Raw genomic sequence first — 22,956 nt, 5'->3', positions numbered from 1 at the left:
CTATCACCTCTGCCAGAAGAGAAGGGTCACCAAGCTGCATGCTCTAACTTCCAAATCACCATATATAGTCCTCTTTAAAGGTAATGTATACTTACACCCTCATCTGAGTTCTCTCTAAAGTAGTATCAAATTTTCACATCAAACAATTTACTTACTGATATTTTACTCAAAACCCACATGCAAAAAAGGGACAAGCAACTGCTACATGCATTGGATGTTAGATGAGCACTGGCAATCTACATAGACAGAAACCAAACCTTTACAGCAGTTCACCCACTGTTTGTGGCTATACCGGATAGAATGAAAGACCTTCCAATCTCTTCTCAAAGAATTTCATCTTGGATAATTTCCTGTATCTTTTTAAAAAAGAAAAAAAAAAGATCTGGCAGTCATTTCTCTGCCCAACAAGCTCACTGCTCATTCCACAAGATTGCAAGCATCCTCAATGGTGTTCCTCGCACAAGTCCATATCCAGGACATTTGGTGTATGACCAGGACAACCTGGTCATGGGTGCACATTTTCACCTCCCATTATGCTATCACCCAGTACTCTAGAGATGATGCCAAATTTGGTTGAGCTGTACTACAGTCTGTAAAAGCAGCAAAGAATCCTGTGGCACCTTATAGACTAACATGTTTTGGAGCATGAGCTTTCGTCGGTGAATACCCATTTCGTCGGACGCATGTCAGTCTGTGTGTACATGAACTCTAAACCCTCCACCTATATTACTGCTTGGGCATCACCAAGAGTTGAATGCACATGTACAATCATTGTTACTAACCTTTTGTAAGTATTGTCCTTTGTGATGTGTTGCACATGTCCATTCCATGACCTACCCTCCTAATCCTCTTTGTTGGGGATTCTGGAAAGAAGGAACTGAAGGGGCTTGGGGTCAGCTGGGTCCTTTATAACAGTGCTGCCAGCGTGCTACAGCAGAGGGCACTTAAGTTGCCCTGGTGGATATCACCACAGGTGATGTGTTGCGGGGGAGGCATGTGGGGTCATGTGCCCCCCTAGATTTACAGAGCATGCTCACTGAAAAGTTTCCAGTGACTAGGTTGTGCAAATGCAGAGTGGAAAAAATGGAATGGACACATGCAACATATCTCAAAGAACAGCAGTTATGAAAGGTTAGTAACTTGTTTCTCTCACATTTCTTCAGCACAGGTAGCTGCAAATAACCTCGGCAGTGGAGCATTTAAAAAGTATTTGGTAACTCCAGTGTTCAAAGTCCAAGAGTATGATCTGGAGAATCACATTTGGTCCAGTCAGACGTGAATTATTTACTCATTTTTTTTTAAATTAAATGCTCTGTGGATGACCTGAAACTAAGACATCCACCATGAATGAATTTGGACATTGTGTCAAGAGTATTATAGCTGTGCTGTGACAGCCTAAAGCCCAGAAGGAACAGAATTTGTTCAGATTTAGTTTTGTGAATGTTGCATTTTGGATACAGTTGATAGATTATTCAAAAAAAGAGTCATTGAATTGACCTGGTTTGTTTATCCTACCATCCAAATATTTTGTATACAAGTTCTCTTTCTGTAGCTCTCATGATTCTGGAAAGCAAAGATGCAGATCCTGCGGAATGGTTCTTGAAAGTGTTTTGACATTATTTAGCAATATTTGTTTTCTTTCCTCTTGCAAATCATGGAACAGCGAGAGCTGCCTGTGCTTTTGGTTAATGAGGTGAGTGGTGTACGTGGTGTGCTGGAGGCTCATGTGGAATTCTTGAAGAAACACTTTCACCTTATCACCATGAAGGAATTTCTCAAAAACAAAACACATTGGAGCAAAAAGGTACAAGCTGTTTATTTGTGGTGGCACAAACCAATCATTGACCGGGAACTCCTTGAGAGCCTGCCTGACGAAGGTGATTGCAAATTCAGTGTAGGAATGGATCACTTGGATCTGAAACTAATCTCTAACTTTGGAGTGAAAATGGCTAATGCTCCACATGCTGTTTCCAGCTCCACAGCAGACAGTGCAATGGCTTTGCTGCTGGCATCTGCTAGAAGACTGGTGGAAGGTAACATTTAAATCTTATGAATCTCTCACGCTAACTTGAATTTTCGTAGAACTATTCCCATTTTAATAAACTGTGAATGTTTAAATCCCAGAAAATGTATTTGGATGATGAAGAATAGCATTTAAAATACTAAAACCTCATTGTCTTTAATAGTGAGGGCTAGTTTGGCAGATTGTCTATGTTTATAACACATTATCCAGTTGAAACTTGGTTGAAAAATCTTTGAGGAAAATGTCACCAGGTTCTGTTTTAAGTGATCCCAGTGTCAATTTGTAGTCTATGGGCAGGGCTCACTATTCACACTAGCATCTGGATTTCCATCTCCAGACAAAGTACAGACATAGATTTCATGCCCTTTCCCCACAATGTATTTTCAATACTTGACAATATTTTAAGTTGTCCAATGTTTGGTGGTGTTGCAGGGGGCAACAGCTGGTGTTCATTTGCCCGGTGTGCATATCCCCAATGACCACACCGGAGTGGAGAAGCAAGTGTCTTTATTTGAATTCAAATAAGGTGCCGGGAGATATACAAATCTCAAATCCTGCACAAATTACTGTCCTCTTCCCTACCCTATATACCCTACTTGTTTACAGAGATGTTCACAGGTGCTACAATCGATCATTTACAATTTATTAACTACCAGATTCTTTAATTAACTACATCCTCTTCCCACAATACAGAACCCCCTTTAATTAATCACATCTTATACCATAAACAAAGGAACAAAAGAAAAATAATAAATGATTACATGTACTCATGCTAACTTTAAAGGAACATATTGTTTAGCTCGAAGGGCAATCGTAGGCCTGAGAATGTAAACTTTTGACCCCATACCATATTGCCAGTTACTTGGAGCCTTGCACCCCCCAACAATCCCCCCTTTGAGAATACTCAAAGGCCTTTCGTTGAGTTTTCTCATATTCATTACTTAGAATAAGATCAAAGGGCAAGCCACCCGATGCTGGCAGCGAGACCGCCCTAAGGGGGTACATTTCTGTTGGCTGACGAAGGGCAGAAAGACAACTTTTACAGCATGGCAATCCTATCTGAAGGCCACAGCAAAAGAGCAAACCAATTGCTACCACCACTAGCAGGGAGGTAAAAATGCTTTTAAGCCACCCAAACCAATTAGCAAAACCCCAAGAACCCCACCAATCATTGTCACTATTTTGCATTACGTGAGTGACAATGTCACGCAACTTAGCCAGTCTATTCTCAATACTTTGGCTGTGATCAGAAAGGTTAAAGCAACAGAGACCCTTAAATTCCTCAGAGCCATGATTATGCCTTAAGAGAAGGTAGTCTATTGCAGTGAGGTTTTGGAGCACCCCTTCTCGGACCCCTGTGAGTTCCGAGGCCAAGTCAGAGATTAAAGTGGAAGTTAGGTTAATGGACTTGGCGAGGGCACAGGCCACTTTAGCAAGCTGGAGCTCTGCATCTAAGGCCAGGCCTGGGACTCCGACCAATGAAGTAGCAAGGGCTATGGCCTGAGATTTAGACACCAGATTTACCTTAGAATCACATGTTTCGTCTAGAGGCTGGCCACGCCGAGCCCTCTGGGCTTGGGTAGGTCCAGGCGTTTTTAAAACTAGAGCATGGCCAGGGACAACCCCCATGGTTAATCGTCCGAGAGACGAAGGGCTTCCCGCACTGTTAGCTGGGACATAGGTAAATGCGGTTAGTCCGCAGAGCAAAAACCACCCACGGGGAAGGTATAAGTGTGCATACAAATAAGAAGTCGGGGTTGGAGAAACAGAACAATTCATCTCATGGTTGGTTAAATTAGTACCAACCTTTTGTGCCCCTACAATAGTAAAACAGAAAATAGCATTTGAGGACACGGCCATTAGTCTAATTTGAAGGCGATGCTGGTTTGTATAGGGCTTAGGACTTGAGATAGAGCCAAATTGAGACAGATGCCCAGCTGTCAATTTAATATTGAAACCAGCAAGTTCAGTATATTTGTGAATTTCTTGCAAGGGCATAGCCATGCCCACAAAACAAGAAGTAAATACAGACCCTAAAGTGTAACCACTCCCTACACAAAAGGTGGGAAGAATTAGAGGCTGTGACAGCTGAAAGGGCCCACCAGTTATTTTCCGGGGAGCAGAAGGATAAAGGGGCCAGCTGTCCAGAAACAGTAAACACCCATACAAGTATTAAAAACATGGCCAAATTAGAGTTATTTGCATTTAAATAATAACTTGAGTCCCAAATCTTCTGATGCTCCGGTTCCAGTAGGCTGAACCGTCCACTGCTCAGGGTCTGGATTCTGCGGTGGAGGTACAGCTTTTAGTCGGGAGTAGTGAATCCAGCTCTTGTGTCCCTCTACTTTAGCCGCCGTGTGGGAAACCAGTAAGACGAGATAGGGTCCTTTCCACTTTTCCCGGAGGGGTTCGTCCTTCCAGGTACGGACGAGGACGAACTCACCAAACTGTAGGGAATGGACAGGTGCATCCAAAGGGAGTGGCTGATAGTCCCTCATGTACCTGTGAAGGGAACATAAAACAGCAGACAGAGAACACATATACTGAGACAAATATCCACACCCAACCTCCCATTCCCCTAGCAGGATCGGGGTACCATTCATAGGCCATGCCCTTCCAAACATAATCTCGAAGGGGCTTAAACCGGTTCTACTCTTAGGAAGAGCCCGAATGCGGAGTAAAACCAAAGGTAGGGCATCTGGCCACTTTAAAGATGCTTCCTGACATATTTTGGCTAGGTGCCTTTTGAGTGTCTGATTAGTGTATTCTACCACTCCACTGGCCTGTGGCCTCCAAGGGGTGTGGAGTTTCCAGTTGAGCTGGAGGATATCCGAGACATTCTGGACAATTTTTGAGGTGAAGTGTGTTCCCTGGTCAGACTCCATCCATCAAGGCAGGCCAAATCTAGGAAAAATCTCTTTAATAAGTTTAAGAGCCACAGTCTTAGCAGTGTTATTTCGGCAGGGAAAAGCTTCAGGCCACCCACTGAAACGATCCACCAGGACAAGGAGGTATCTATACCCCTGGGCTCGAGAAAGTTAGGTGAAGTCAATTTGCCACAGTAGCCTGGGGCCCGGAGTGGGTTCTAGGGTAGCTGGTATAACTGGATTCCCTGGTCGAGGATTATTTTTCTGGAAAGTAAGGCACTCCGCAGATATTTGGGACACTAGGGGCCGAAGTCCTGAGGTGATGAAATACTTCTGTGTGAGCTGAGTCAAAGCTTCCCTGCCCGCATGAGAGGTCTGGTGTAGTTTTTGTAATACTGGTCGCATCATACACCTTGGTAACAAGACCTTTCTCTCCGTGGAACGGAACCATCCTTTTTCCTCCTGAAGCCCAAGAGATTCAGCCCACTCTAACTCCTCACTCGTATACTGCGGGGTAGGGAGGTCCCCTAGCGATGGAATCAAGGCGTGGAGATGGACACCCTCAGCTAATCCCGGTTCTAAAGTGGCAGCCCGCTTGGCTTCTCTATCCGCCCTAGCATTGCCTCGGTTAATACTGTGATCCTCCTTTTGATGAGCCTTGCAGTGCATTACTGCTACCTCTAAGCGGAGTTGTACGGCTTCCAAAAGCCGAAGAATCTGTAACCCATGCTTGACTGGAGAGCCCTGAGCCGTCAGTATTCCCCTTTGTTTCCACAGACCTGAGTGGGCATGCAGCAGACCAAAAGCATATTTAGAGTCCGTGAAGATATTAACTCTTTTCCCTTTTGACAATTCAAGCGCACGAGTTAAAGCCATTATTTCAGCTAGCTGGGCTGAGGTCCCGGGAGGCAGGCTTTTTGCCTCCACAGTTTCATGGAGAGACACAACAGCATAGCCCGCCCTTCTAAGTCCATTTATAACAGTGCTACTGCCATCTGTGTACCACTCATAGTCTGCGTTAGGGAGAGGTTGATCTTTCAAATCCTGACGGCTGGAATACTGGGCATCTATAACTTCCAAGCAGTCATGTTCTTGGCCCTCTGTTTTTGGCAGCAGGGTGGCCGGGTTAAGGGAGGGGCAAGCCTGCAGGGTAACTTTGGGGTTCTCTACGAGCTTAGCCTGATACCAGGCTAGCCGAGCTTGGGTGAGCCAGAGACCCCCCCTTTGTGTCCAATAAAGCGTGGACCATATGAGGAATATACACTTGCACAGCCCCCCTCCAAAGTCAGTTTCTCTGCTTCCTCTAACACCATAAGCATGCCGACCACCCCTTAGCAACCTGATCCAATTGTTTGGAGAAATAAGCCACTGGACGTTTCCAAGAGCCCAATAACTGTGTAAGTAGTCCCAGGGCCACCCCTCTTCTTTCATGTACATACAGTTGAAAGGGCTTAGAAAGATTGGGCAGACCCAGGGCTGGGGCTTCCATCAGTTTTCCTTTTATTAAGGTAAAGCCATTATTTGCCTCTGTTGTCCAGAAAAATGGTTCCTGATGGGACCCTTTAACACATTCATACAGTGGCTTAGCTAGCAGTCCAAAATCTGGAGTCCATATGCGGCAAAATCCTGCCATTCCCAGGAATGCTCTAAGCTGCTTGCAATTCTGGGGAGTAGATCTGGAAGCCTAGGTAACATACTTCAGGGAGGGCAATTTGGGCTTTATTTCTTGACACGCGATACCCCCGCAGCCCGAGAAAGTTTAAAAGACTTACGGTTGCCTGGAGACATACTTCTAGCCCCACTGCTGCTATTAATAAATCATCAACATACTGCAGGAGAAGGACTTTGTTTTCATTTTCCCATTCTTCCAAGTCCCAAGATAAAGCTTGGCCGAAGAGAGTGGGGGAGTTCTTAAATCCTTGTGCCAGCACCGTCCAACACAGCTGCCTTTTACTCCTGTTTGCGTCTTCCCATTTGAAGGAGAAAATTTCCTGGGACTGGGGGTCCACTGGAATCGTGCAGAAGGCATCCTTTAAATCAAGAACTGAGAAACATGAATACTGTCCCCCCACAGAGGCTAGCAGCGTGTATGGGTGTAGAGTACCTGATCTTTTGCCTCCTTAGTGGTAGGATCCTGCTCATGTCTCCGTTCTGCCTCTGCCCGTGCTTTAGCTAAAACCTGGTCCCGCTCCACCTCAAAGAGGAGTGTTTGTAAAAGTACCTGGCAGTCATCCCAGTCAGGTTTATGACTAACCAGACAGCCTTCAAAAACTGAGATAAATCGGGAGGGGTTGGTTGAGAATTCCCCTGCCTGCGCTTTAAAAGCCGCTAGATCCACAGGATTAAAAGGTTCAGTAATCAAAAGGTACAAACCTGTGGAGGGCTCAATTGGCGGGGCTGAGGGGACTTTGTCACCATACAGTGGGGATGCTGTGGCCAAATGTGACCCCGCTCCTGCTATTACAGTAAATAATGAGTTTTAAATATTTTCACAACTTTTTCCTAAGCCTGTTGGAATCAAATTACACTGCTTCAAAATATCTGTTCTGTTCCATAATGACATAAATATCTGACCATACATATGCTCATTCCATTTACCAGTTCGCTGACAAAATAAGAGAAGTTGGAGGATCTTATTATAATTAATCGAATCCTCCGGTGGCCACCGTTCCTGATCCTCAAGCTGGTATTGAGGCCAGTCTATTGTACAATATCTTTTTAGTTTACCTTTAGTTAGTGGATCCATTCCAAAGATTTTCCAATTAACCAGGATGCAACCAGAATGCATTCTAAAGGCGTGCACGCTACCTTATCCTGTAACTGTCCCTGCCCCATTTCCTTACAGGGAGACCCTGGGCGTCCCCAGGTCCTAACAGGTGACAGATTAAACTTGTATCCTACCTTATCCCCGAGACTGGTTCCTCACCGTCGCTCGGGACCAAAGCTTCTCCACCTTCTGGGGCGTTGCACCGTTGTGCCTCCCGGGGTCGACTGTACCAGACTTCGCCGAGGCCCCCAGTGAAAGCACCGGTGCACGCTGGGCATCAGTGATTGTCTCAATCCGTCTGCCACTGGAGAGGGTCCGGGCAAAGCTAATTTTCAGCCTCGGACCTCCTGGCTGGCTCGCCAAAGCTGTTGCAGGGGGGCAACAGTTGGGGTTCGTTTGCCCAGTGTGCGTATCCCCAATGACCACACCGGAGTGGAGAAGCAAGTTTATTTTAAATCAGATAAAGCACAGGGAGATATCAGTCTCAAATCGTGCACGAATCACTATCCGTTGCCATGTCTTATATATCTTACTTGTTTACAGAGATGTTCACAGGTGCTACAATTCATCATTTACAATTCATTAACTACCGGATCTTTTAATTAACTATATCCTTAACCCATACTACTGACCCCTCCTTTGATCAATTACATCTTGTACCATAAACAAAAGAACCAAAGAAAATGATAAATGATTACATATACTCATGTTAGCTAGCAGGCCTGAGAATGTAAACTTCTGACCCCACGCCATATTGCCAGTCACTTGGAGCTTTTCTCCCCCCACCCCCAACAGCAGGCTAGCAAGCAGCATGTAAGAGAGTCATTATTTTCTGTGTTCTGCAAATAAAGATAACTTTAGTTTACTCTATAATCAGAATTAGAGGTTAATTGATAATCTAGGATTCTTTAGGTAAATTACTGACAAATGCTCTCAAAGAAAATAAGTCTCCTTTCCAGGGAGAGCAGGAGAGGTGAACATGATAAGTTGTTGTTGTTTTAACTAACATCCAATATTATTCTCCATTAATAACACCAAACCCTGTATTACTACTATAGTATTCTGACCAGGGCTGTAGAATGGGGTGCTCATTTAAGGCGCAGAACACAGCTATAGAGGGCATTCATTCTTCAAATGGCTTTAACAGCACAATACATATTGTGACAAAGCTCTGTCCTTGACGCCATGGGTCCTGCATTTCCTGGCAGATTTTGCTAGTCTCAGAGGCTCATTGTGACCCTCCACATAGCCCTTCTCTCTCTAGAGGCAAGGGTCACAGCTTACTGAGCCATTTTCATCATAGGCCAATAAGGGGGGGTGAGGAGAAGCAACCCTCCCTTGCACAGTCTCTGTTATCTCCCAGTCTCAGTGATTAATCAGGGAGCGGACAGGGGAACCCAGGCCCACCCTCTACTCCAGGCTCCTGCCCAGGGACCCTAAAATTAGCAGATATGGCAGCTGACTTTTTGGAAATAGGACATATACAATTCCCTGGGCCACTTCCCCACAGCAGCCCCCACTCAATATCTCCTTCACTATTACCTCAGGGCCTCCTTCCTTGCACCTGATATGACTTTGTACTGCTTTTTTATTTTTTTTATTATTATTATTTATTGTTCCTATAACTCCTAACACCCACACCTCACTGACTAACTGGGAGGCTTTTAACTAGTTCCGGCCAGCCCTTGATTTGCTTCAGATGTCCCAATCAATCTAGCTGTCTCCACTGCCTTCTAGAAGGATCTTAACTGGCCCCAGGTGTCTTGATTAACCTGGAACAACTGCCATTTTGTTACCATGGTACCAGGGATTTGTTTAGCCTGGGGCTAACATACCTGTTCCTCACTACTTTACTGTAGTGATCTGGTCTTGCCCCATCACAATATGCTAACAAACTTAAATAAAGCCTTTGTTTAAGTTTGTTAGCATATGTATTGTGCTGTTACCTTGGTCAGGAGTCCTGAGGGGGAGAGATGGAAGGTGTTTAAACAGTGCTTTTTTTTCTGTTTCTCCCTATTGGTCTAAATTAGCCATGACATCCATACTGCATCACATCTAGTCCAAATCATTAGAGGAATGCCTCTGCTTGCACTGACCAGAGGATGTTTGGATTCTGATGTCAGCCCAGTTCTGCAGCCTGATAGGAATCAGGTGTTGTCCCCAGTGTACACAGAATTCTTCTTTGCAGCCAAACTAGTCTAACATGCATTTTGTTAACTGGAACTGGAGCAGCAAAAGAAAGAAAATAAATGCCTCATTTTCCAGTTTTGTGGGTGAGAGAACTATAAGTGAAGATTATAATGCCGGACACTGATGGCCTAAAACCAGCTGCCTCAGGAATTTGCCAAGAACATTACTGAAAAATACGTTCCTCATCTTAGCAATGGAGCTAAGACTTATCACACATCTGCCCACCTTTATTCAAATGAAGCTCCTTCTGATCTGACAGCTCAGGCATTGTCAGTTTCATCCAGAACAATTGCAAACTTGGAACCTAATCCTGTAAACCCTTAATCATTTGATTAGTCCCATTGAAGACAATGGGACTATCTGCTTGACTATGGACCACTTTTGTGGACCAGTAAGAGTTTCAGGAGTCTGTTCCTGTAAAGGAAGTTGAATCCCCCATTGAAATGCAATATTTGGGTACAATACCAAAGAGCAGTTTAGGATACAGTTCTACTTAACATTTGTCTTTTAATAAGTCATACATATGCTGAAATGGCTCCTCACCCAACTCCCATATTCCATATAAACAGACTGAATACTACATAATTTGAGGGAAGTGAGTAGTTAAGCATGTTGATGTTTCTATATACAAACGGAGGTGCCAAAGAGGATGGGAAGAGTGTGGGGCCCCCCAGCCTGGGGGCAGGGTGGAGGTGTCACATGGAGGGTCATGTGAGGAAGTCACGTGCCCCCGCTTGTGTCCCCCCCCATGAATGCAGTACTGGCAAGAAATGATCTCTACTTGCACTATGATGTCTGTGTATTACTTTTTTGGCAAGGGTATATGCAGGTCAAAGTCTGGGAGAGACTTCCTAAGGGGCAACAGTCTTTCTGTGTTAACTGGAGAATCAATAGGGCAAGGTATAGGTTCCCAGCACAGCAGGGAAAGCTGATATTTTCAAGATTCAAACTGGATACTGGGAAAGGGCAGGGGAGAGGGGAAGAAGAGAGCAAAGCCCATTAAAACAGTGTCTTTCTATTCTTAATTATTATTTAACATTTATGTTGTAGTAATGCCTAAAGGCCATATTCTAGCATTTTGTTGCACTATCTTGAAACAAATTAATTTCTCATTCAATATTTTTCATTTTAGGCTGTCAGATTGCAGTTTCCCCAGACACTGAGTGTTTTGCTGCTAACTGGCTGAGAGATGAAGTCACTGGGGCTACTCTTGGTATCATTGGAATGGGCAGAATTGGGTATAAGGTTGCACTGAGGGCCAAAACTTTTGAAATGAAAATTCTGTATCACAACAGGAACTAGAAGTAAAAATAAACTTGATCCCCATTAAAGCAGAATATATTTTTCACTTCTTTATAATTATATACCAGTAGTTAATTTTTTTAAAACATCCCCACTCTTTTCTAGGAAGTGTGTAATTGTAGTATTTTCATTTAGAGAGAACAGATGCTTCTGTGATTATAGCAAAGAATTGCGATGTAAGGGGGAGAGGCCAAGAGTTTAAAAAATGATTGATTGCTATAAGTTAGGCTCCTAAAACCATGTTTAAACACCTAAATGTGGACATTTTTTTAAATCTTGGCTTTGTCGGTAGCTTGCTGCAGAGGTGGCCAGCGGAATTAAAACAGGGGCCTGAAAGTTTTTTTCCAGTTTCTTTATGCTAATTTTTTTTAATTGGAAATTCTGGTCTTATTTCCCTGAAATTCTATGGATAACTGGAGAACTAGGAGGATTATGGCATTACAAGAAAAAAAAAAGCTGAATAACTGAGAGGTGATTACATTTTCAGTCAGTCTGTTTAAAACTCTTTTGGTCAAAGCCTTGTCCCATTGACATCAGTGAGAATTTTGCTGTTGATTTCAGTGGGGTCAGGATTTCACCCTTTCTTTGTAACACTGTTTAACTCAAATTTCTGAGCAACACATGGGAGGAAGGAGGTCTTTGTCATTAAAATTCAGCACTTTTGCCCTTTTAGCTACAGGATGAGAATGCACAACATATATTTAAGACTTCTAAGGTCTTGCCGACACTGGAATTTTACTCATCAGTGGCCAGCAGCTGGCATAGCTATTCCTGTGCTTCTGGTATAATGGCAGTGCTGCTATAAGCCATGATTTTCACCACTGCAGCTTTACCCCATTTCAAACTGGGGTAAGCTGCACTGGTGCAAATTTCACCTTATGGTGGTTTTGCCTGCCTATAATAGAGGTTTGCTACAGTGCAGCTTTGCTCTTAGCTGGCCACAGATTACTTGTAACTGAGACAAACCCCAGTGTAGATGAGGCCAAAGTCTTTCAACAAACCAGAGATAACCATGTGTGACATTCCTAATATTTCTAAAGTAAAAAAACCAAGCAGAAAAAATGACCCGAGGGGTGGGGGGGAACCACCTTGTAGGCCACCTTTTATATATCATAAAGAGCAAAAAAAGGCATAGACCTATTTTTTTATTTCCTCTGCAGGTCACCATTAACTTAGAATCCAAATTGGTAGCACAATTTGCCTACCCAGGTTGTTGTGAAGCTTAATTCTTGTTTGTAAAGCAATTTGAGATCCTTGGATGGAAGATGCAATAGAAGTGAAAATCAGTATTCTGAAGTACCTTTAAAATTTCATTTTTATCAAAGAGTAAAAGTGTATCTAGCTATTCAAGTAGTATATGTTTGTGCTGGGTGAGACCCAAATAAACATACTGAAAATTTCAGGGGAGTTTTGTTCAACTCCTATCTCGTTTGCATTCTGGTTGTTGACTTACGCAGCAGGAGAAATTTAATCTATGGGTTAGAAAAAACACATCATCAACTGTGACATTGCAGTTACAGGGTTTTGTCCCTGCTCAAGAATGTCTTTTTGTAGCACACATTTTTATCTGACTCTTTAGTTCTTCATTCATCTTCACTCACTAGTGTAAGAAGAAGTTTTTCCAAAAGCACTTAGTGGATTTAGGAGCACATATCCCACTGAAAGTCAATGGGACTCATGATCCTGACTTTCACAGGTGCTTATGAAAAGCTATTCTTTAGTTCCCAAACTACAACTGGGAAGTTTATTAAGAGTAGGATTGAGTCATATAATAGTTCTGCATTGTAAAAAGTTTAAACTAAAAATATCTCTGTATCTGAATCATGGAGCATCACTGAACAGTCCTACTTGCCCAAGGAACTCTTTTGCCACTTCCATCCTTCATAAAAAGAGGCTTATTGAAGGATGGTCAGGAGATCAGGACCACTCAATACACATGTGCCACTGAAAACCTAGGAGACAGACTTCTTTTACCTCTGCTTTGCCACAAGTTTCACCTTCCAGAGGAAATTAAGCCTACAAATGGCTGGCAAATCCATTCCCCTTTTGCAACTGTGCACTCTGCTGAAACCACATCACTGGTTAGTTTGGTCACCAGTGATCCTGGGGAGATAGTTTCCAAACTACAACTAGGAAAGTAAAGTACCATTGGGAGTAACATAAGTTAGAAATGTAACGTTTCAATGACCAAGACTGCCTCTAATGCAACATGATTCTTATTTCTCATCAGAACTGAGGAAGAGGAACAGGCTGTTGGTGCCATTTATTGTACAAAGTTAGAAGACTTGCTCCAGCAGTCAGATTTCATGATGCTGGTCATGAGCCTGACACCACAGACACACAAACTGATTGGGAAAAGGGAGTTAGAGCTGATGAAACCCACTGCTACTCTCATTAACATCAGCAGAGGTAGGGTACAGTGTAATGGTCCTATTGCACAACCCCTGTCTTCCAGAGTGTAGTACCAAATAGCACTGGGGAGTATAACTGGTGTACCAAGGACCCCCAGGTTCTCAAGGGTATGTCTGCATGGCAATGTAAGCCCAGGCCTAGCAGAACTCGAGTTAGTAGAACCTGGGTTTGTTAACTTAGGGCTTGAGAATTTACACTGATTGGTAACTCCAGGTTAAGAATTGTTGAACTCTGGGGTTCAGCCTGGGGCTCCAGCACCTACACTGCATTATATGGTTCCAAGTCCAATCACTCATATCCAAAACTTCCTCGCATCCTCCCAAAATGTGGCTGCTCTAGCCCTTTGTTCGTGGTGCAGTGTAGGAAAACTTGTCTGTCCACCAAACTTGACTGTCCAGAGGATCAAGAAAGTCCTCCTGTGAGATTGTGGGATACGTCTGGCAGACTCCCAGAGCATGAGTCCAGTGGGATTGCGTCTATACTGCAAAGCAATAGGACTTGACCCATGGGTCACAGCTTCAGTCACGCTTGGACCTTCCACCTCAATGAGGTCCTGGGACCCTGGATCAGAGCCAGAGGTTAACCTGATTTGTGTGTAGACAGAAGGTGGGTTAAGCTTGAGCCTGAGTTTGAACTTTGGGCTTACATTCCTAGAGGCTTCCCCCCCAGCCCCTATCTCCAGGGGGATGACTGGGTTCAAATGAAAAACTTTTGGTTTGTGTGTGTTATGGAATGAGAAGGAGCAGAGATATTGGGAACTGGGATGGTACTGTCCATTTGAGGGTGGTGGCTGTCTAGGGAAGCTGTAAGAACTAACTGGAATGGTGCACGACACTGCTGCTAGGATTGAAACTATGATGACCTTAAGTAATGGCTGTCTAGATGTTTCTCTGTCTCTCCTCCCTCCCTCTCCCAGGGTAGAATTTTTTCAAAAGTTTGATAAAACTTCATTTGGCTGTTTTTGGGTTTTGAAGTGACTGAAAATATTGTGCCTTAAATAAATAAATAAATAAAAAAGGGTTGTCATATGCTCTTTTACACCCTAATAATTCACATTAGATTCAAATATGCAAATGCGGCATGTGTGTAGTCCTCAGTGAAGCATATGAGTTGATTAATGTATACAATCGTTATGAACTGGGCAGTATACAATTTATTATGTTCTTATCTACTCATTTCCTTACTTTTAGGTGCTTGAGTATTGTAAATGATGTGGTGACAGTGTTCTGACCTAAAAACCTTAGCAGCTTTTTACATTGAAGTTTCTGAAATATATTACAGTATTTAAATTTATGCAATGTAATACTATAGATTTATATAGACTGTTAACTATATACAGTATAACAAACTGTTATATATGTATGTGCCATGGGGATAGAGTAACAGTTGCTGTAGTAACCAGAATTTAGAATTTCCTGACTCTGGTCCATGACTCTTAACCATAATACCACTCATCTTCTGCATTTACATGGTAAACTTATTTCACTGCTTTGTTTAAAATTAATACCTCAAATTCTGTCTCTCTACGTGTCTCTCAATGTAAGAGCAAATTAACACTTTGAAAATGTTAACTGTTTGTTTTGGGTAAAAGGACTAATAACATTTGCCCACTTCATTGGGATGTTTGGAGAATTGGTTAATGTTTCCAAAGAACTCTGAAGAAGAACATTATATGAATGTTAAATAATATTGTGTTAACTGTTTAAACAAGAGTTCTTGTGTTTAAGCTACAAATCTGTTTGTATTTAATTTTTAATATTAAAATCTCTTTCTAAATTGGCAAATAATGAAGTTTTCCCTTTATACTTTGTTTCTCTTTATCCTGACATTTTCTGTACATGGCATTAAGAAAGTACACTGTTATTTCAACCTAGGTCCAGCAGTAGACCAAGAGGCACTGGTGGAAGCTCTTCAGACTGGCGTTATCAAGGCTGTAGCTTTGGATGTCACTTACCCTGAACCACTGCCCAGGTACACAGCCGTGTGTATTTATCAAAAAATATTTAAAATAACAGAACAAGAAATAAGTACTCAAAAAGGCACAACAGGTGGGAATTTGGCAGAGGTTGGAGATTGACACAGATGGCTGCCCTCTGTGTCTGAATTTAGCATTCTATCATGTTATGCACTATGACTGGGAACAGGTCGGAATGCAGAGTTGTCTGGTAAATTCAAACACCAAAGGCAGTAAGTAGCAGGAGGGCAGTGCATGTGCCAAGCTAAGTCCTTTGGCCAATGCCTACCACAGAATCACAGCATGAAGCAGCACCAGCTGTGGTTCCAGACTCTTTACCTGAAGGGAGAAAACACGTGTCCCAGGGCAGTAGAAATTATGGTGATGGGTAGACACTGGATGAGCCACCACTGCTCAGACTACCTTCAGCAGCCTCACTTCTCCACTTCCCCAAACGTCTTGTCTCCTCGGCACAACATTGTTTATTTTACTGACGTTTTGTGGGTCTCTTGGTCTTTAACTTCTAAAAACAATAAAGCTGCTAGAACTACACCTCATGGAATGAATTGGCCCATATGACTTTTTAGAGCACTAAACAAAAGGGCAGGGATGTCGATTATCTGAGTCATGTAGATGAAGTCTATGGCATCGCATAGGATTAATCCTTCCCTCCAATGTGTCACAGATTGCTGCCTATAGCAGAAAATCAGTTTCTGTGCTTCCACGAAGGAATGATATAAAAATCTTAAAACATTCCCATTCAGTTAGCACCCAAAACAAACTAAACTCGATTCACAAAGCTCTTACGCAGACACTTACATATCACTAACATTGATGAGATTAAACAAGTTCATACATTTAAGAACATGCTTAAAGGTTTTGCTGAAGCAGGGCCTTTATTAATTAGGATAATGCCAGTAGCTATCTTAACCACACTTGACTTTTTTTTATTCCTTTTTTTTGCAGAGATCATCCATTATTAAAACTAAAGAACATTCTTTTAACTCCTCACCTTGGCAGTAAAACAGACAAGAGCACTCGCATGATAACAGAGGAAGCAGTTGCAAATATACTGGCAGCTCTTAATGGTCTCCCTATCCCCAATGAAGTGTTTCTCTAGCTGAGATATATTAAAGGACACAGCTATAAAAGAACATTATTCTACAACTCTCCTTACAGGAATGAAGACTTGCTACTACAGATGAGTGAAACCTTTGACTTGAACCTCAACCTCAGCCTTGATTTTGGTTTGCAAATAAATAATAGCTCTTATATTGCATTTTCATCAGTAGATCACAAAGTACACTCCACAATTGAGGTCAGAATCATTACTCCCATTTTACAGATTGGGAAATTGAGGCACAGAGAGGAGAAATGACTTGCCCAAGGTCACCCAGAAAGCCAATGGCAGAGCCAGGAACAGAATGCAGATCTTTTCAGTCCCAGTCTAGTGTTCTATCCTCTTGTCCTAAATGTAGATACAACTGTAAATGGTTTCCATATCTTATTGTTCGCTTTGTAATTTGTCACAGCTGGACACAGGCTAAATGAATCTATGAAAACATTGACTGCTGCTGATTGTTGGTGTGTTTATAGTTCTAACGATGTTCTCTGGGGGAGATTAAATAGGGCACTCACATAATATTGTCTAATATGTTAATTAGCTTACTTCCAAGTCTGGTGAATATGCCAGACCCTGTTGAAACCCCATCTAGTCTGTCATTTTGCACTGTTTTTTTAATATGGTAGAACAAGTTTATTCAAATCCAAACTTATCTAAATTTTAGAGCCATCAAAATATTTACTCCAGGAGACTTCAATTGCCATTTTAAATTGATATTACATGAGATAAAATTTCCCAAATTATGCCAATCTCAGAGACTTTAAGAAATAGTATTTCCATAGAAGAGAGAGGCAATTAAGGCCTTTCAACGGGGAAATGCAGCTGGCTTTGATGGGTTTAGCACTGAATTTTATATGTCAGCTCTTAAAGAAAATGTTTTATAAAGGCTTGCAAGAAGAAACGACTCCAATCCACACTAGCTGAGGCTTAAATAATACTTACTCATAAAACAGGAAAAGACACTCCATTACATGTCTTCTACATACCAATAGCCATACTTAATAAAGATATGAAAATATTGGCCAATAGCCTCATGCTTGGATTAGAGAGCTCTCTCTCATAATTCAATATTGTCCACAATTAATTAACACAGACAGAGGCTTTGTGCTCGTCTACAGATTGTTCAGTAATCTCAGAAGATTTTTTTATCTAATTCATTATTCAGTGTCACCAAAACCCTCACCCATATAATATTTATGGAGACATAAAAAGCCTTTTCATAGATCAGCCTTCTTTTTAGTTATTACATCAATTTGACCTTGGCAAAATGTTGATTAGAACTCTGAGCCCCAAAAAATCATCTCCTTCTGCCTCGTTTATAGAAAATAGCTAGAGACAGCTCCTCTCCCTAGTGATGTTTGTTCTTGTTATTGAATATCAAAGATTTTTAGAAGCAGTAAACAAACTAAATGCATACAGATTGGCAAGACAGAGGAAGAAGTTGTGCTGTATTGGGTAGGCAACCTATGACACGCGTGCTGAAGGCAGCAAGCAAGCTGATTTTCAGTGGCACTCACACTGCCTGGGGCTTGGCCACCAGTCTGGGAGGCTCTGCATTTTAATTTAATTTTAAATGAAGCTTCTTAAACCTTTTTAAAACCTTATTTACTTTACATAAAACAATAGTTTAGTTCAGGTTGTTTACCTGCTGCATCCGCAGGTTTGGCCAATTGCGGCTCCCAGTGGCCGGTGTTCGCCATTCCAGGCCAATGAGGGCTGCGGAAAGCAGCGCGGGTCGAGGGATGTGCTGGCTGCCGCTTCCCGCAGCCCCCATTGGCCTGGAGCAGCGAACTGCGGCCAGTGAGAGCCGCGATATGCCGAACCTGTGGACGCAGCAGGTAAACAAACTGCCCCGGCCTGGCGGGCTGCAGGCCAAAGGTTGCCAATCCCTGGTTTAGTTATATATATATATGACCCCTGTGCTATATGTAGCTAATTTGCTGACTTTTTTTGTACTCAAGTCATGCAGTCTGCACTTGCTTTATTAGACATTTGCAACAGTATAGTAAACCAGGGGTCGGCAAACTTTCAGAAGTGGTGTGCCGAGTCCTTATTTATTCACTCTAATTTAAGGTTTCGCGTTCCAGTAATACATTTTAATGTTTTTAGTAGGTCTCTTTCTATAAGTCTATAATACATAACTAAACTATTGTTGTATGTAAAGTAAATAATGGTTTTTAAATGTTTAAGAAGCTTCATTTAAAATTAAATTAAAATGCAGAGCCCCCCAGATCAGTGGCCAGGACCCAGGCAGTGTGAGTGACACTGAAAATCAGCTTGTGTGCCACCTTTGACACATGTGCCATAGGTTGCCTACCCCGTAGTAGGCTAGCTGGTTACAAATTAAGATCTCCGAAACCTCTGATGTCCTGCTGTGTGAGGGAGCCACACAAGAAGTCTTCATTTAAATAAGTTCCAAGATGAATAAAATATCTTACAGTTCAAGTCCCTTCAAACCTCAAAAATGCATCCAGACTACATATCACCACTTAATCCGTTCAACCCGCACTTACTCAGGTAGGCTAATTATCAGCAACAGGAAGAAGAGTCCTCTTCAAGATGAAATTTCCACCATGTTTGGAATACCCAAATGTACTCATAAATTTACCATCCTGATTTTTCCACATATGCATAAGATTGTTATTAAATTGCTCTGACAAACTAAGAAACTAAGAATTAACCTAAAGAATCTTTGGAAATAAAGAAACCTCTGTGAAAACGCAGAAAACTCTGAACCACCAATAGAATTAAACCCTCTTTATATCATTCTTCCTGAATATACACAAAGATAAATAAATGTTGGGTTAAGGCCTGTGTAACTGGGGGTAGCATGCTTCTGGTTCTTTCACCACAAGATCTGACACTCTGCCTCTGGCGGATAAATCTGGGCAATAGGATTCCAGCTTTTGTAAAAACAGAAAAACTCCAACAACTTGTTTTGAGTACTTCGGCACTCTGTACCTCAAAGCAGCTCCCTGGACTCCCATATTCACCCCAGATAATTATGATATATTTCATATAAAGCATGCCGTGTTCTTACATGAATGCCATGTTCATATGAAAAATCATGAGCTGCTGAAATCCATTGTTCTATCCAAATACGTATATCATTAGTGTGTATGAAGTTATGAGATTTTGCTGTATGGTTGTTACTGAGATGTGTTGTAAATCTGAGAGTCTCTAATGCTAATTCTGCAGTGACAACGACAAAGGACGTAACCAACACTTGGGCGGGCGTTGAATTATCGTCACTGGCCATTGACCAGCAGGGGAATAGTAAAAAAAAGGGATTTACAACTCAATGTCAGTTGTACAAGCACCACACAATGGGGACTGCTCAACTCTGAGATTCACCAAGGCTCACCAGGCATGCCTGGGCCAGTGTCTTCCAGGCACACGGATTGAGGATATAAAATAGGGGACAGTGGCATCATGCTAGGGCTTTTCTCCTCCTCCACCTACGCTGGAAGCAACAAAATGCTGGGAAGACAAAGACTTCAACTGAGGAGATTGGTCCCAGGCTTAAAAGGGGAAGCCTGTGTATTAAGAACTGAAATACCCAGTGGGGAGAGAAAACTCTAGATTTAAATACTGCCTAGTGTAACAAGATTTAAGATTTAGACTGTGCTTTTACCTTTTATTTTCTTTGGTAACGATCTCTGACCTTTTATGCCTACCACTTAAAATCTATCTGTAGTTAATAAATCTGTTTTATGTTTTACCTAAAACTGTGTGCTTTGGTTGAAGTGTTTGGGAAATCTCAATTCAGGTTAGAAAGGCCTGTGTGTGTCTTCTCCACATCGAGGGAGGGATAGACTGGGTTATAAACTTATACTGGTCAGGCTTCTGACCAGGACAAAAGGGTATAGTCTGAGGTACAAGGTTGGGGGTTTGGGAGAAATTTATTGATGCCTTCCTCTGTGTGATTTCATAAGTCGGTCTGGGAGCATTCATGCAATTTAACTGGATGTGTAGCTCCACATGGTGTTGCGCTGAGTGATAACAGCACCTGGAGGGGTTTGCTGCTTGTCACTAGCAAAGCATTGGGAGAGACAGCCCAGGCTAGAAAGTTAAGAGAGCACAGTGGTACCCCAGTTCCAGTTTGTATACTGGGGGTCTTGTCACAAATACTCTTAGCTAAAAATGTATATTTTTACTATTGTACATCAGAGCAAACTCCTATGCTAGACCAATGGTTTTCATTCATCAGATTTTTTGCTTACAGTACAGATCATGGTTTACATCACACAGAAAGAAGCTCTTTTTTTTCATGCTGCTATACTTTCATAAAGACTCTATAGTGTATTCCTTACCATATAGCATCAAAGACTACTTCGGCCTGTTTTCAGTCTGCTCTGAACCTATATTGTCTTAGTATGTATGCACAATCTAAATAATTCAGCTATGTACTACTTCAAAGTGTTAGCGTATTCCACTCTGTTTTGTTTGTTTATTACATCAGTGCAAATATATCATGAGTGAAATCCTGACCACTTTGAAATCAGTGGCAATTCCCACTGACTTAAATGGAACCAGGATTTTATCCCTTGGGTTTAGGTACCAGTGTGTGAGAAGCCCTAGAAAGATCTTTGATAGAAACCAGCAATCATTTACATTGAACGTTAAATATGGTGGCCAGATGAGATGAAGAAAATATCAGGACACATGGGGGAGCAAAAAAAAAAAAAAGCGTGGAGTCCCGGAGTCCTACCAGCAGAGGGGAAAAAAAAAAATCAGAGTCCCGCCGGCAGAACAAAAAACAAAACAAAAAACCCAAGAGTGTGAAATATCGGGACAAATTGCGTCCTGACCAAACATCGATCGGGACGTGGGACAAACGCCTAAAAATCAGGACAGCCCCGATTTTATCAGGAAATCTGGTCACCCAAACTTTAAAGGCTGTGCACAGCACTACCCTAGTACTTACAAATAGATAAGAGCATGTTAATGCACTTGTACAATACTCCCATGTTTTATCTGTCTAGCTAGGCATTTATATTAGGCACACCACTGTGGTATTTGAATGGTATATGCTGTTATTCGGTGACTGTCCAAGATAATTACACTTTATGCACCGTTCTGAGTGCTAGAGAATTCAGCATTAGCTGTTCAAAGACTCCAACCACAGCAGCCAAGTGGATGACTTCCTAATTTCTTCAGCCACGTATTTCACTAAATAAATATAACTCACTACTGCTAGTACACCACAAAAACTTTTAAAAATAAGTTTTCAAGTTGTGCCAAAAAACCTGCTGGATACCCATCCTAATCTATTCACGCGTTTATCACACATGCACCCCCATTCGCTTGACTTCTGTGACAGGTGTTCTGTTTTTTCCACTTTAAAAAAAATCTGATCATTCTTTGACTGCTGGCTCTTCCATATTGCTGGCCTTCATCTGCTTCTTCGACATTTAAAGGGCAAAACGGCTATATGGTTGAAAAGTTCACAGGTATTTTGTGCAATTTGGAAGTTGTGCCTGTTGGACAGGAAAGGTATAGAATATCAATGATTTCTAGCTGTCAAGTAATCTTGGAAAGTTTTCAGGGAGGTTTTTTGGGGGCAAGGGAGGTTGGTTGTGTTTTTACCCTACTACATCTTATTATTTCTACTGGCAAAGCTCTTAATAAGCCTTCTAATTTAGAAAGGCAAATGTATAGACATCCTTATATCAGTGAAAGGTGGCCTTACAATAGGCCCTTTGATCTCAGCAGGCATTGTTAATATGTCTGCAGAGAATTAAAATATCACTATTATTGCTCATCAGGCAAACTTGAAAACAATCAGTGTAGAACAGGTAAAAGGTGAAGTTGAAGCAATAAGCACTTGTTTATGTTTGTTTATTTTTGTAAATAAAAAACTAAAAAGACCTGAAGTCAGGTTAGCTTTAGACTTACTTGTTAAAAAGTTTTTAGTTTAAATACATTTTCAAAGTTTCAGAGTATGAGATCCAAATTTAGTGTAAGGGATACCCAAAACACTTGAATAGGAAGAAAGAAAGAAATCATTTTAGTTTCTGTTTACAACTGACAGAAGGTATCATGTGAGAGTGGATTACCCTGATGTTCTGGCATGTGAAAAACCTTACTGGCATTAAACAGGGCAGATCACATTTTGTGACTGAATATATATGCATTGATTATAATAAACAGGATGTTTTCCAGAAATGCAGCCATACTGTATGGATTCTGTATCAATCTGCAGCTAAAGCCCTGGCCATACTTGATAGAACTGTGCTAGTAATAAACAAGTAGTTTTAAACATGGTGATTGTTCTCAGGATTCCAGTGCTATTTCTCCAACCAGTTTGGACAGGGA

The 22,956-nt window shown here is 41.9% G+C and overlaps 1 protein-coding gene and 1 pseudogene across 1 annotated transcript; one reads left to right on the top strand and one right to left on the bottom strand.

Annotated features, from left to right (window-relative positions):
- The first annotated feature begins 1,648 nt into the window (after positions 1 to 1,648).
- Positions 1,649 to 18,131, top strand: LOC115646587 (annotated as a pseudogene).
- On the bottom strand, positions 4,519 to 6,649 carry LOC115646585. The gene has a single exon (XM_030552572.1). It carries the CDS (start codon positions 6,325 to 6,327, stop codon positions 5,062 to 5,064), a length of 1,266 nt encoding a protein of 421 aa, XP_030408432.1. The 5' UTR covers positions 6,328 to 6,649; the 3' UTR covers positions 4,519 to 5,061.
- Positions 18,132 to 22,956: the final 4,825 nt, after the last annotated feature.

This window comes from Gopherus evgoodei, chromosome 2 (genome assembly GCF_007399415.2).
Source record: "Gopherus evgoodei ecotype Sinaloan lineage chromosome 2, rGopEvg1_v1.p, whole genome shotgun sequence".
In the NCBI taxonomy this organism is placed as follows: Eukaryota; Metazoa; Chordata; order Testudines; family Testudinidae; genus Gopherus; species Gopherus evgoodei.
Note: the sequence above shows the minus strand (reverse complement) of the source record. Positions and strands in the feature narration are given on the sequence as shown.